The following is a 15,098-nucleotide window of genomic DNA, read 5'->3' as shown; positions in this document are numbered from 1 at the left end:
CCTCTGAAATGGGTTCATGGGCCTTCAAAAATGTCTGCGGTTTGAGATGGTTTGGAGCTGAAGACAGCGGGATTCTGTGCACAATTATCAAGTGGAATTAAACAGTCCCTTTGGCCGAGAACTGGAAACCTTCCCACCAGTCTGAGGACTTGTTTGCATTTCACCACACGGAGGTGTTCGGAATTGGAATTGTTGATCGGAAATCAATTGGTTTTGTGGGATATTGTTTCTGTACTTGAACTCACGTTATGTTATTATGTTATCAATTATGTCCACCAGTCACACAATTACAAATTCAGGTAGTTCTTGGCATTTTTGTTTTTGCCAGAGGCATGGGTGACCTCTGGAAACTTCCCATGAAGTACTTTGTAAATTACAACTGGCAGGAGGAGCAATGATTTGAGTTTGTTTTGAATGTCGTTTGGGCTCCAGGTAATTAGACATAATATAAAACAATATAAAATTAAGCAAAAGTTAAAACCAAAATATATTTTCCACCCCTTTTTGTATTCAGATTTTTTTAGTTGTTTCCTTATATCAACATTCACAAGAAGCCTCCACGTGTTCAGTGAAGGCACCAGTTCTCCAGCCGAGACGGAACTCGGATTCTTTTTCTACGTGTCCTCTCGTGAAGCTGTGGGGACACTGCAGAGTGATAAACCTAACCTGCTTGCTTAGCGCCGGATGGAGGGAGAAATGTGTGCGATTTGACAAGCATGTGCGAGCTGGGTCATATGTGACTGGGCCTATGTAAGGGCGTGCAAACTCTGGCAAACCTGTATAGTGACAAACCAGCTCTGCGGGAATCTGGATACAGATCTAAGACCATATCATTTGTTATTCTATGAGGTGCCTGGCTGCTTGCAGCACCTCTTGGGCGTCTGTGCAATCAGCGCGCCGTGATTGATACTCAGGGCTTTAAGACGTCAAATAGTGGGCTGTCCCATTCGGCATCTCGGAGCACCTATGCAACGGGGAAGGGACACCCCATCAGAAAGCTGAGATCCAGACTCATTTTGTCCTCCTTTTTCATGCTAGGAAAGAAGGGGAAAAGAAAATGCCAACAAGTGGGCCTTCTGTCAGGAAAAAGAGCTTTAGTTCCCCAATCCCACAGAAGACAGAGGTGGCGTGGGGGGGAGTACAGGGACAATGTTTGCCTTACAACATTGATCAGCAAGAGAAGAAAATAACAAAAGAGGGGGGGGGGGGGTGAGAGAGTAGAAATCTTCTTAAAAAAAAAACTGAAGCCAATTTAAAAAAAGCAGTACAACAATTAAGGCAAGCAGGGGACATTTTTCCAGGCAAGAAGTGCAGAAACGGTAACCCTCTAGCCTCCTAGTTGGTACGCTGGAATACAGATGCGCCAAAGACTGCAGCAGAGAGAAACCCCAGTTTGCTTCAGCATTCTAGCAGAGAAGGAGTTGAGACTCCTCGGTGCTTTTCTCTAAGAGGGAAATTAGCAGGAGCAGCTGCAATGCAGAGGTAGTCACGACGATGATCAATTCAGCCAGTGTGGTGTACTGTAGGCACAGTACCTGTTCACTCTGCAGGTGTGTGTGTGTGTGCACGTGTGCCTCTTTCACCTGCCTCGGCAGAGGACAAGATAAAAATAAAATGCAGTGCGTTAAGAAGTGTGATTTTTATTTTTAAAAAAAGCACCGACAGCAAAATCTGCAGTGTGCTAGTCTGTCAGCTGGGATGGCACAATTAAAACCGTGTGCTGACAGAGATTAATGAGCAACCCTAATCTGGGACAGTCAGAAAGGGACCAGAGCTCCTCTCCCAGTTTCTAGCCCAAAAATAAGAAAAAAAAAATCATCCCCTGCAAGACTGTTTTTCACGAAGACAGCTGCGGGGCAGTTTCCAAGTTGAAAGATTCGCCAGGCAGTTGACTTTCCCTCATTGCAGGTGCAGTGGTAGAGCTCTCTTCCCCATTCTGAAAGCAGAGTCATGTGCTTTCCATTCAGCTGTGTGGGCATGTTGTCTGCCTGTCAGTCAGGGTTTGTGTGGGTGCTTCTGTACTGTATGTTATGTGCAAGTGTGTTCCTGTGCGTTGGTGTCTGTCCTGCTGTGCTTTTGTCAGTTCATGTTAGCTTATAAATGCGTGCTTGGCAGTGTGTTCGGTTGTGTGCTTGTCAGTTTATAATTGTGAGACGGAGTGGTGTGGGTTTGTGTGTGCATGGTGTCAGTGTGCCGCTTGATTTTCTGTGTGAGAAAGAGAGTACAGTATGTGCTGTCGGTGTTGGTGTGTGCTGCTGGATTTGTTGAGTGTGTGTGGTCTGTGCTAGTGTATGTGATTGTGTATATATGAGTGTGCTTGGTCTGTGCTAGTGTATGTGATTGTATATATGAGTGTGCGTGGTCTGTGCTAGTATATGTGATTGTATATGTGAGTGTGCGTGGTCTGTGCTAGTGTATGTGATTGTATATGTGAGTGTGCGTGGTCTGTGCTAGTATATGTGATTGTTTATGTGAGTCTGCGTGGTCTGTGCTAGTATATGTGATTTTATATATGAGTGTGCGTGGTCTATGTTATTGTGTTTGGCTGTATTTGGAGCATGTGTGTGAGAGCTTGAGTGGTCTGTGTTAATGTGTGTCACAATATTTGTTGAATATGTGTGATCTGTGACAGTATGATCTGCTATTGTGTTGGTGTGTGAGGCTGCATTTGCTGTTTGAAAGTATGTGTGGTTTATGTTAATGTATTCTGTGCTGCGTGTGGAGAGTGTTTGTGCTCTGTGTTAGTGTGTATGTGATTGTAAGGTCTGTGAGTAAGGTTTGTTTGAATAATTACTGTTGTAATTAGTACTAAGTACTTAGTGGGTGCGAGAGGATACATGTTTCTTTCAGTGGTGTATGCGTGGATCGCACCTGTACAGCTGTAATCTGACCTCCCCCCATACCCTCCACACCCCTCTCTCTCCCCCAGCCAGAGAACCTGCTCCTGGCCAGTAAGTGCAAGAATGCTGCTGTGAAGCTGGCTGACTTTGGGCTGGCCATTGAGGTGCAGGGCGATCAGCAGGCCTGGTTTGGTACGTACGCACCTGGGTCACACCATCACTCCAGAGCACAACACAAGGGGGTTTCACATCATCAAGACAGACGATTAATTATTCAACTTCATGGCAGATGGATTAGACTCTCAAATGTGGAGCAGCTCCAGGCTTCAACAGTTGACTTATGGCCTGTGACACCGTGAAAGGTTTTCAGCTGAGGAGCAGCCAGTGCGATTCCAGTTGCAGAGTTGTGTAATCCTCTGTAGGACTTGATTCTTGACAGTGTACCTGACATTTATCTTTGCATTTTATCACTACTGGAGTGCCAGCTGACAGCACTGTCAACAGCCTTGACAGCGAGTCATATCGATATCAGCTGCAAGGTAAAACTTTAGTTTCGCAATGCCGGATAAGTGTGCCCCCCCCAACTTTGGAAACTGAATGACCGCTCTAATAACAACTGTTGCGGTTGCCGTGACTGAGCCTGTCCGCGGCACAGAACCGTACTTTCTGAGCCGGGCCCTCTTTGTCCCGGCAGGGTTTGCTGGGACGCCAGGATACCTTTCTCCAGAGGTCCTGCGGAAGGAGGCGTACGGGAAGCCCGTGGATATCTGGGCGTGCGGTGAGAGCTGTGATTCATGTTGCCACTCAGACGCGCCCTCTCGAGAAGAGAGCTCTTTCAGCGATATCGAGTCTGAAAAGCCAGCTTACGTGGCACGCCATGAGTGTACAATTCATTTAACACTTTCCGAAGCCGATGCGTCTGTTTCTCGGTTGCTTCTGACTGGAAGCAGTCTGGGTCTGTGTTATGACGTGATGAAGGATAAAAGCTCATCAAGATATTATCTGGCAGCATGATCATTTTGGAATTATCTGGTTGCTAATACTTTCAGGATTCCATCTTATCTTTTTTTTCTTTAATCATACGCTGTTATTAATTGGCGTGGATTAGTATTGTTTCAGAGGATCTCTTCAGCACCATTGATTGCATCACAGTAGCGATAGTGGCTTGCCAGTCCTTTCCTGCCTCTTGCTGTAGGCGGTATGTGTGTCTCTGTCTCTCCCTCTCACTCTGTCTGTTTGTGCCACAGGTGTGATTCTGTACATCCTGCTTGTGGGATATCCTCCCTTCTGGGATGAAGACCAGCACAAGCTGTACCAGCAGATCAAAGCAGGAGCCTATGATGTGAGTGTGCCTTGTCTCAGTTCGTGAGGACAGGGAGAGACTGTTACGGCCTTCCAGTCACAGATACCAGTTTGAACACCCCCTAAAGTCAAGGGGTTCTAACTTTCGCTTAGATTAAATCGTGGGATGCAGCCTGATGAACATAATTACCCGAACTGTTTTTTTTTGTAGATTTGTCTATCCTTTTTTGCTATTTGTGATCATCACAGTTTTAGCCTGTGAATGTTTCGCTCACCTCTCAGCAGCTACAGGTGTGCTGCGGTGACCGTATGCTTTTGACAGACTTGACAGCAAAACAAAAAGGTGTTTTACTCAACCTGTGGCTGGAGACTGACTCAGATTAAAACTTTGACTTGTGGCCAGGTTTTAATTCCAAATTAGTTTGCTAATGGCAAGCAGGTCAAGGTTTCTGTTAAATCTGCGCCTGAGCCTTTTTGCGTGTACATGTGGGACCTCTGGGGACCTCTCCTGTGTTTTGGGGGTCACCTGGTCCTCTTGTGTGGGTTGTGGCGCGAGATCTGTGCGGTTGTCCCCCCAAACTCAGCTCCTCCCCCCAACCCCACCTTCTCCTTCCCACAGTTCCCCTCCCCCGAGTGGGACACGGTCACTCCAGAAGCCAAGAACCTCATCAACCAGATGCTGACCATCAACCCCGCCAAGCGGATCACTGCACAGGAGGCCCTGAAGCACCCATGGGTCTGCGTGAGTATCGCCACCTGCACCCTCTCAACACTGACCCCTGGGGTCCTGGGGAGACCATTCTATTGACACCCATCGCATCTGAGTCTCAGCTTCTCTTATCTGAAACTCTAGTCATACATTAAAGACAGTAGAATAGGTCATCAGTATCTCTTCCTTCAAGAGTCCAGGTTTTTGCAGTAAAATTGTAATACCATTACAGTTGTTTGTACTGTATTAAAGCTATGTGAATTGTCATTTTTTTTCAAGAACTGCACTGCTATGTTTGTGCTGTCAGAGCTGGTGCGAGTGTGTTGTGTATCAGCAGCTCCGTTCTGCTCTCAACATGGCACTACATTAGGCATAGATAGTTATGAGTGCTTCTACCACTGCCACCATTAATAAAACATGCCTGTGTGACACCCCTCTCTGATCTCCTGCTCTCACAGCAACGCTCCACAGTGGCCTCCATGATGCACAGACAGGAGACAGTAGAGTGTCTGAAGAAATTCAACGCCAGGAGGAAACTCAAGGTCTGTCTGCAGTGTCATCGATCCCTTCCTCCATTTGCTTCTCTATTGACTGGGTATTGAGCTTCTCCTCGTGTTCTTGCGCAGCTTGATGAGATACTTCTGTGCTTCTGGAAACCCGATGAGCAGAAAGTGCTCCTTATCCGCTACCTTTTAGGTGATCTTAACTGATGTCTGGTCACCTGTACCTATGCCTGTCTGCAGGGTTCAGACTTAATAAAATAAGGAAAGGGGGAAAGTGTAGGTGCTGTGGGAGATGGATTTGGGGACTAAGAAACACTAACTATATTGAGAGTGAAGTGAAAGCAATTCACCATTGTCAGACCTAACAAGAGCAGAGGAATAATTACGGACGAGAGGAGGGCATTCATCCTCTTTAGCTCATTTGGCTGCTAATGAGCTAATTGATATAAAGGACATCCTCCAGCTCTCTCTTGAAAGATGCCCAGGTATTGACTTCAAAGGCATGGCTGGTCAGCTTGTCCCACACTCCCACAGACCTTTGTTAAAAGATCTTCCTGTTCTCGGTTTAAAATGCATGTACACATGGTTTTCACTCGTGTCCTCTGGTTGGTGTTTCAGAAGTCTGTTGGGTTGACCTTTGAGGATTTTGAACACTTGTCTCGGGGACCTTTGAAATCTCTGTTCAAAAAAGGCTCAGTTTGTTCAGCCTGTCAGTGCAGGGCTCTCCCTTCAGCCCCAGAATGAACCTGAATTAATTCCAGAGCTGCAGTATAATCTTTTGTAATGTAGAAACCAAAGTTTTCTGCTATTTTAATTGTGGTGTCACTTGTTAAGGACACAATCTTGTCTTCTGAATTGCTCCCCGACATTTCCTAGAAAATGTTAATGATATCATAACATACTGCAAGCACCTCCATCATGTTCATGAGTAGCCCCTACTAATTCAGTATTTCCCATGTTATATTTATGGTTTATATTTCTGTTACCTGCATTTGATACATCGCACTTGCCTCAAAAATCGTATTGCAGGTGTTTGCAAATCTTGACTGGTTTACCAGAGTCTAGATCATTGATACAGTAGGAAGAGCAGTGGTCCAAATACAGGTCCCTGCGGTACTCCACTAACTGGGGTAATTATATCATCCCAGTGTGAGCACTAGCCTCTTCTCTGAACTCTGTTTTCTGTCATCAACCAGTTCTCTCTCCTCTGCAGGGGGCAATCCTCACCACCATGCTGGCTACGAGGAACTTCTCTGGTGAGTGAGGAATATGTGTAGAAAAAGTTCATGACTCGGCTGAGCTGCCTTTCACACATCACTGTCGTGGGGACTGTTGAGCAGCGGGTCACATCACGCCTCCTTTCTTTACTGTCACCTCTCACATCCGCTTATTGTAGCTGGGATGCTTGCCTCCTGCGTCTATTGTCATTTCTGGTGACTGTCCTAGAAAAAGGAATAAAAAAATCCTCTAGCGGGGAGTCTCTATTTTAATCAAATTGCGTTGGGGGCAGGAAAATTAACTTCCCGCTGGCAGAGAGCTCCGTTTCTGAAGGTTGTGCTCAAGAGGAGCTTCACTGCCGCTGCACCCCAACTCGTTTCACAGCGCCCTTCCTGCTGGAGAGAGGGAGACAGGGTGGCGAAGAGTCTGAGCCGATGAAACAACAGAGAACTGCGCGGGTGGCCTGGTTTTCCTAAGTAACATTTTTTACAGCATTCCAAGGCAAGATCACTTGTCATGTGTGATACCTGCCCTTTTATATTTCAACCTTAGTATCCGTTTCAGTAAAAACACTTTTGAAGATAGAGGCTTGGACTTCCCTTAGCCCTAACAAGTAAGCCTTCTGCCCTGACCTGTTAGAAACCCTTCAACGCCGTCAGAAAGTCAGGAGTAGAGTAGGGAGTTGATGTAACCGCCCGAGGCACAGGATATAGGCTCGTCCTTGAAATGCTGGTGACAGTACAGTCTCCCACGCAGCAAGTGCTGGGTTTGAAAAGCACACAGCACCCTGCCGGTGTTGTGACAGTCCCTGCTGAAAGCTGCAGAGAGCCGAGAGCAAGGGGTCTAAGGAAGGGAGCCGTCAAAACCTAGAAACGCCAATATTTGTGGGTAGCCTCCAGAGCGTGGCTTGTCAGACCCACTGATGCTGCCCTTTCCTTCTCGAGGGGACGGCGAAGGTGAAGCAGGGTGGTTGGGTGAGGGACCCGCTGGACCAGACAGCAATGCTGCAGACTGGGCTAATGTCCACAGCAGAGGACAATTGAACCGGACTACTGTAGAAGGTCACTGTCAGATTGTCAGAGAGCGGATGTCCAGTTTGCTTTGCATTTCTCAAATGTGTGTGGCACAGGCAGGGGGCTGTCCGCGTCGTGACGCCCTGTGTGCAGGCAGGCGGCAAGGTGCCTGGAGTTAGAGATGTGGCTGACGCTCCTGCCCACTCCTGCCCACTCCTGTGTACTCTTGCACACTCTTTCACACTCCTGGGCACTCCTGGGCACTGCGCGGTGATACCTGCCTGTTCTGATGCACTCCGACAGCAGCCTGGAGAGGGTCAGGGCTGCTCGGGTCTTTGTCGTGGGCGGTCATGCTCTCTCTTGCACAGCAGGGTGTTAACAAATCCCCCCTTCCCAGAGCTCTCCCAGTCCTCCGGTGAGCAAGGAATGTGTGCTGCCTTACACCTAATCATTATCACCACCGTCATTATTATTATTGTAATTATCTCATCTTCAGGGTTTTTGGAGGAGTCATTTAAGGCTTTTTAGGGCTGTAAATGCAAAGATGTCATCTCACGTGACACCAAAGCGTTTTGAGGGCTAGTGAGAGCACAGGGATTTGGGGGCACCTGTCCGCCCCGTGAGAATGGGTGGAGCTTTCGATATATAAAAGTACACGGCTCTTTTCCAGATCAGCTGTCTGGTAGGAATGCCAGACCTAAGCAGGACTTTCCCCAGGTTGTGTGAAAGCTTGTTTCTCTTGCAGGCAGCGCCGATGTACTTTGGAGGTAATACTGCCATTGAACTGCGGTTACAGCCACTTTTCCGAGCTTTTTATACTTTTTGTGGCACGGCCTGTTACCGGGAATAAATCTGGACAGACAGGGGCTGTGCCGTGTGGTTCCTCCAGTAAAAGGTGCTCGTTTGGAGGCCAGATGGGGCTGGGCCGAGCTGGCATCGCCCAGGTGGTGGCACACAGCTGGGCGGGCGCTGTCAGGGGAGGCGATGTCGGTGGGGGGCAAAAAGATTGGGCAGGGGCAAGCCAGACCAGAGCTCTTCCTCTTCCTCCCTGTGCAGTACAGGAGTCGTCGCTGGCAGCCGAGACACAAAGACACAGTTAGCACATTCCAAACTGGGTGGGTATAGACAACAAATACAGAACAACATGCCCAGAGAAATCCGCATGTGCAGACAGTTACAATAACATATTCGTGGTGCAATGTTCCTACGACGTTCTGCAGCTTGTGGATTCTGAAATCAGGGTGACTGCAGAGGCTCCGGGTCAGGGGTTTCCCTAGAAACGGTCCTAGTTTCTTTCTTCCTGTGTTTAAACGATGAATCGGATAGCATTTCTGGCGGGAAGGAGAGTTTGGCGTCTCTCTGACTTTTCCTTTTGCTGACTAACGATGGTATTTCTCTCCTTCCCCTCTGCTCTCTCTTTCTCTCTCTCGGTTGTTGTTGTCGTCGTCGTTGTTGTTGTGGTGTTGTGTGACTCTAACAGTGGGCCGGCAGACTACGGCTCCGGCTACAGTCACTGCCGCTGCCGCCGGCACTGCCGCTGGGCTGGTGGAACAAGGTAGCCACGCACCAGGGGGCGCCCTCTCACCCCCTCACCCTCTCCTCCTCTCCTTTGCTTTCTCTGCTGGCCGCCTTGGCCTCCCTCCCCCCCCCCCACTCCTCCTCCTCCTCCTGCATGGAGCCTGGGCATGCAACAGAGATGCAGCTCTCCCCTGCAGTCACCCGTCATGTTCAGGGCACAGAGCAGATCCCCATTGCAGAGCTGGCTGGGCCACTCCAGGCTGTATTCTCCATCTGGCTGATGGGCTGAAGCTCGACTGGTTGCAAAGTACAAGGTGATAAGAGTGCCGTGACTCTCCAGCTCTGTCCTGAGGGGCTGGAGCTCCTCTGTCCCCAAGTGAGCGATTCCCATGTCCTCTCCATCTCCTGAATTGCCATCACTGGACCCTGCATGCCTGCCTTTCGATCTGTCTTTTTCTGTCTTGCCCCTCTCCGCTCTCTCACTCCCTCTCCCACCCCCCCCCCGCCTCCCTCCGTCACTTCTCTTCTGTCCATTTTGGTTTGTGTTACGTTCATTCCTTTTTCTTGGCTTTCGTCTTGCTAACATTCCCCTTTTCCCTCACCTTTCCCAACTCCTTCCGTCTGCTCCCGTCTCTCTCAGTCTGCCTGTGGGACCGCCCCCTCTTTCTTGAAGGATAGTATTGCCTGCCCGCTGGCCTGCTGAATGCTGCATGTGACGTGAAGACTGGCCTGGTGCATGAGCTGGGGTCATGGGGGTGGGAATGCATGTGAGACGTCTGTGTACAAGCACTGTATCAAATCTGCATGTAAGGATAGGGGGTTCTGTGTGTAAGTCTAGAGTCTGTATACTAGCATAGAGTGCGTATGAAGAGCAAAGGTGTGCTTAGGGAGAATATGCATCTCTGAAGCTTAAGCTATAGTTGGGAGATTCAGTCTTTTTTCACATTTTATGGTGTTGAGAGTCCTGATGATTTTACAGTGCAAATGCCAGTCTCCATCTCAGACGGACACTGCAGAGAAAAAAATTCACAGTAGTGAACTGTCTGGGCAATCGTGATTGATCTGTGGGAAGCTGCAGAGGTATAGGCAGTTAGCCTGCTGCATCTCACGGGCGAGAGTTCGGTCCATTCCACTGCAGTGTCCCGGACTCTGTTTGGTAACATAGGAGCAGTTAACAAAACCCTTCGCTGGAATGGAGTAGAACATGGCAGCAGGTTCAAGCAGCAGGTTCCCCTGAGGTCTCCAGAGTTGTGGGGAGTGCACGGAGAAATAGGGGGTTATATTCAGCAGGTGCCCCAGGCAGTGAGCAAGACAGCAGGTAGCAATGAAAGTAAGGAGCTGCTTACTGAAGAAATCTAAACATGGAGGCCCTGGGTTGTTTTTTTTAATGAGAGCGTCTGGAACATTGCCATGTCACCTGAACCCATGTATCGTGAACACAAACCCCGAACACGACAGACGACTGCCCCCAAACCCTGACTTTCAGACTGGCTGATCGGCTGACAGGTGGGCAAGGCCCTTGAGAAACGTTGCTCACCTGCGCCCTGGGACACCTGGAGACAGACTGCTGGGACTCTTGGCTGAAGGCCATCCTCTTGTCGTCTTTTCCTCCTCTCACAAAGTTGGCAGCGCTTTTATCACTGTTAATGACAAAAGGTTCCAAGTCAACAAGGCTAAAAAATACCCAAATCAGATGATTAAGTGGACGCCTCTATCTCTGTATGAGTAGCATGGAGTTCCAGGGTAGGTCTCGAAAAGATGCCCTCTGCGTTGTTCTGGGAAATGGTTGCTCAGTTTTACTGGTTGTTGGCAGTTGGCTCAAGTGGGTTTATTTTTAAAAACCTCCATCTTCCAGGGGGTGTTTTCTTTTGGCATCACTAGGCAGTTTGGGCTTTGGAACAGCCCCACCCCCTCTTCTGCCCTGCCCAGTCGGTTTGTGACACTTCTGGAAATCTGTGAAATAGTCCCCTGTGCACGGGCAGACCCCTCTCTTGTGATTTATTCACCTTTCCATTTCCCACTGTAGCTGCAGCACTGACAAAGCTGAATGGTTATGGAAAAGGCGAGATTATTGTTCTTGGGAAGCTGATCAGATGGATAATCGGATGGTGTTTATTTTAACTTTGCTGTGGATATGAACCCCCTACCCTCCCCTTTTCTTTCTGTAGAAACTGTAGAGTATAATGGTCGATTAGTATCATCTCTTTCTCTCTTTATAACCTCTCTTTTTCATTTCCTCTGTCCTCTGCCATCTTGACTCTCCTCTAAATTTGTTGCAAGGTAAGGAGGTCTCGGCTCAGACCTGTGCTACAGAGGAACAGTGCCACCCACTGGCTTGGGTCTGGCCCCTGTTCTGCCACACCCCGGCCCCATGGAGCTATAATCACACTGTAGCACACATTGGGCGGTCCCGGTGAAGCATGCCTTAATGGAGGGAGATCCACATGCTGTCATTCCATGTAGTTTTAAAATATTCCACCTCTTTGCTTTGTTTGTAAATTTCTGCAGATGATAACCCCAATCACCAGCCCTTGAGTGTGAGTCATCCATAAGTAATATATATATATAACTGAAACAGTGGAACTGCTGGCACTGTCTGATAGGTTTCTTCGTAAAACAACATTTGGCATGCTGTAGAATTCATTCTGATGCTCATAATCTTGCTGTGAAGCGTTCAGTGGATTACCACAACAAAACTGAAATGTGAACTCATAATAGCTCAGTCTGGAGAACAAAATTACATATGTTCATGAATGCCTGAGACCTTTAATGGAAAAAAAAATAAATAGGGGCATAACTCCAGTCCTGGAGGACCAGAAGGTTTCTTTTCACCCAGGCTCTTAATTACCTGATTGAGTTTATTATTTGCCTAATTCCATTATTCTAGTGAAGATTTAAAGAGACCTATAAACCCTGCTGAGCAGCAGCCCTTGAGGACCGGAGTTAGGCCCCTCTGATTTAAAGAATGCATCTGCACTTGATTTTCAGTGTGTAAATTACAAACCCAGAAATGTGGACAACAACACTTTGTAATTTTTGGGATGTCTGAAACCTGAATTTCTGGTAGTTAGGCAGTGAGGATTTTTATACTCCGTCAATGTAGAGCTGGGCACATGGTTGTGCATTTCAAGTCACTTGAAAAAAAGCTGTGCATTTCAAGTCATTTAACAAGAGCACATCAGAGCACATAAAGGGCCTTAAACTAGAAGAGCAAACAGGTGTGTGACTAGACCAGGGCTGTCCAGTCCCGGTCCCAGAGTGCCATGTATCTGCAGGTCTGTAAGGTCTCTATAAAGCAGTAGCACCTGAAGAGCCAGGAGCTGGTATTTAATTGGTCCAGTTAAGCCAGTAACCGGCTGGTGTAGCTTGTTAAGAGCTGAGTTGGAATGAAAATCCGCAGATAAACTGGCCCTCAGGACCAGGATCGGACAGCCCGGGTCTAGACCCTCTCACTACTGTGCACAGTGACCAAGGTGGACACCAGAGACGACTTCTCCACATGACCTTTCTTCCTGAGCTCCATTAGACAACTAGGGAGCTGGATGCAACAAGGTCCAACTTGATTTGCTGGGATGCGCAATTTAATCTTAACTGGTCAACAGCAGCAACGTGTCCTCAGTAGGAACCATGCACACATACGCACAATGTGTGATGTCTGGGATGGTTCAAACACCAGCCCGTGTCAGAAATAAAGGCTCTGCATTGTTTTTCTGTTTATTCTGCTGATCGATATGGAAAACGCTATCAATTTTTTTTTTTCTCCTCGAAAAGCTTAAAGAAAATTTGAAACAACTAAATGGGAAAAGAATTTTACTGGAGTAAAAAGTTTTAAAAACCCTAAGTGTGCATCTACGAAGAAAGGTCTAACTCACTGTAGTTTTTGTCTTTAATTACTTTGTCCACTGGCTGTTTTCAATAGCTTACACTGAGGTTTCTCAGCATTATTGTTTCTTGGTGTCAAGATGTCCGTGTCCTGTGGAGAAATCAGCAGGGCACTGTTGCTGATTAGAAGTGTTGCTCGTGTTTAATTCTGTGGTGCTGTGGGCCCTCAGTCCTGCCCTGTAGTGTTGCCACAAGGCCCAGAGCTCAGTGCTGTGGTCAGTCCTGTCTGTCCAGACTGCAGTGCTCGGTGTCTGTTCTTCCCATTGAGTCTGTGTCTCTCTCCCTCCTGCAGCAGCCAAGAGTTTACTCAACAAGAAGGCGGACGTGAAGGTAAGACCGTCTAACACCTGGTCTGATTGCCTCTTTCTCTCTGCCTCTGTGCCTCTTCTCCCTCTCTCTCTGCCCCCCACCCTACCCTCCGGCTCTCTGGCTTTGCGTGTGCCTCTGTCACCTCTGTCGATCTCATTTAAGGTCTCGAGTGTTTTGTGTGTGTTTCGTTGCTGGCGCATGTGTGCAAGCGTGTGAGTGCTTGGGGGGGGGGGGGGGGGCTCTTATGTGTAGATTTAGCTCTGTCTCTGTGAGCAGTGGCTCATGGATGGGTGTGCTTGTGTGTCTGTATGAGTTGGGGAGCGTGTGGGCGAGCACGCCCCAAAGTTGCGTCTGATCTTACAGCTTAGCAGCACACTGGTCCAGGGGCCCCGCAGACAAGAATCTCAGCGCCTCATCACACCGTTATGAAAGATGTTCGGTATAAAGGCTACCTGAGACTTTGGGAAGGAGGTGTCTGAGGCCTAAACAAGACAGCTCTTGTGTTGCCACAGAGAGAATTCTTGGCTAAAACCCAGGAGGCAGTTTGCCTTTGCTTTCATCCATGTGCCACAGAGGAGTGACTCGAGATAAGAACACATGCTTTCATCCGGCTAGATTTCGGAAGCATTGTGGGGTTAGGGTATGTATGCACTGCGGTGACATGTAGCCAGCGTTTGAACTCAGAAATGGTTTGCTCTGAAGATTTGAAAAGGAAATTCTGCAGCTATACTGCAGTGGTCACATACGGTACCTGACTCCCATAGGACCAGGGTACAGATGGGTTTGTTAAAAGAATGACAGCCCACTGCCGTACATAGTTGTAACCATTCAAAAATGGAAATGAGATTTTAATAGAATGGTGGAATAAAAAGATTGATATAAACATGGAATGAATAAATAAAGTACTGTATGTCCATCTCTTCAAAGTAAACAAAGCATTAAAATGAAAAGTTGGATCTGACAGTGTTCTAGTGTTGTAGTTAAATGCAGTAGCTTAATTAGTTTACTTTAATAAGTATGCAGGAGTGAATAAAACCAGCTTCATTTTGTATTTCTTGAAAGTGCTTTTTTTTTTTTGCAGTATTCGTTAACAAAAGACATTTTACATCAGTGTCGCATATTTTAATGCTTGACCAGAGGTCTTCTGCCAACAGGGTAATGGCTTTGCAGTTCTTTAAAACAAGCCAGGGTGTTGAGGAGTGTGGTGAAGGGGGGATGTGAAATGCTCACACCACATGTCTCTTTGTCACTGATGGAGACCTGGTACTTTTATGTACCAGGGTGTTTGGGGTTGTAGTGATGGTGACTGTTCTTCTAGCAACTGCAGTGGTGTTCAGGTTGTAGGTCCTCTGTTCTTCTAGTGCCATATTGGTGTTCAGGTTTGAGGTCCTCTTTTTTTCTAGTGCTGCAGTGGTGTTCAGGTTTGAGGTCCTCTGTTCTTCTAGGGCTGCAGTGGTGTTCAGGTTTGAGGTCCTCTCTTTTTCTAGTGCTGCAGTGGTGTTCAGGTTTTGAGGTCCTCTCTTCTTCTAGTGCAAGTGTGATGTTCAGGTTTTAAGTCAACCTGTGCAGTGTCCACGATGATAAATTGCTGTATTGGTCAGGGTGAAATGCAAGAATGGATTTTCTTCACTGTATAGCCATAGATAATATAAAAAGCTATATAAAAGAATTTACAGAGACCTAAAGAATCCATTGGCATTTGAGAGTCAGATTGGAGCATCCCTGTTCAGGCTAGTTAGGGCCAAGGAAGAGTCATTTTCTTGTCCACTGGCTCAGAATCAGCTTTCAGCAGGTAGGCCCACAC

At 47.5% G+C, this 15,098-nt stretch overlaps 1 protein-coding gene across 44 annotated transcripts in view; it reads left to right on the top strand.

The window, feature by feature from the left end:
* camk2b2 (calcium/calmodulin-dependent protein kinase (CaM kinase) II beta 2) overlaps positions 1–15,098 on the top strand; it is a 77,044-nt gene that overhangs the window by 26,842 nt on the left and 35,104 nt on the right. For 18 of the 44 annotated variants that reach the window (XM_088624361.1, XM_088624353.1, XM_088624366.1 and 15 more), the window contains exons 7-14: positions 2,930–3,032; positions 3,535–3,618; positions 4,088–4,182; positions 4,762–4,884; positions 5,310–5,393; positions 6,568–6,610; positions 9,066–9,140; positions 13,278–13,315. In XM_088624361.1, coding sequence (XP_088480487.1) covers positions 2,930–3,032; positions 3,535–3,618; positions 4,088–4,182; positions 4,762–4,884; positions 5,310–5,393; positions 6,568–6,610; positions 9,066–9,140; positions 13,278–13,315 — 645 coding nt within the window. The remainder of the gene's footprint in view (positions 1–2,929; positions 3,033–3,534; positions 3,619–4,087; positions 4,183–4,761; positions 4,885–5,309; positions 5,394–6,567; positions 6,611–9,065; positions 9,141–13,277; positions 13,316–15,098) is intronic. The other 26 variants (XM_088624363.1, XM_088624378.1, XM_088624370.1 and 23 more) reach the window with 3 other exon arrangements.

The sequence above is a fragment of the Lepisosteus platostomus genome, chromosome 3 (assembly GCF_059453375.1).
Source record: "Lepisosteus platostomus isolate fLepPlt1 chromosome 3, fLepPlt1.hap1, whole genome shotgun sequence".
NCBI classification, from domain to species: domain Eukaryota; kingdom Metazoa; phylum Chordata; class Actinopteri; order Semionotiformes; family Lepisosteidae; genus Lepisosteus; species Lepisosteus platostomus.
This window is presented reverse-complemented; position numbering and strand designations above follow the sequence as displayed.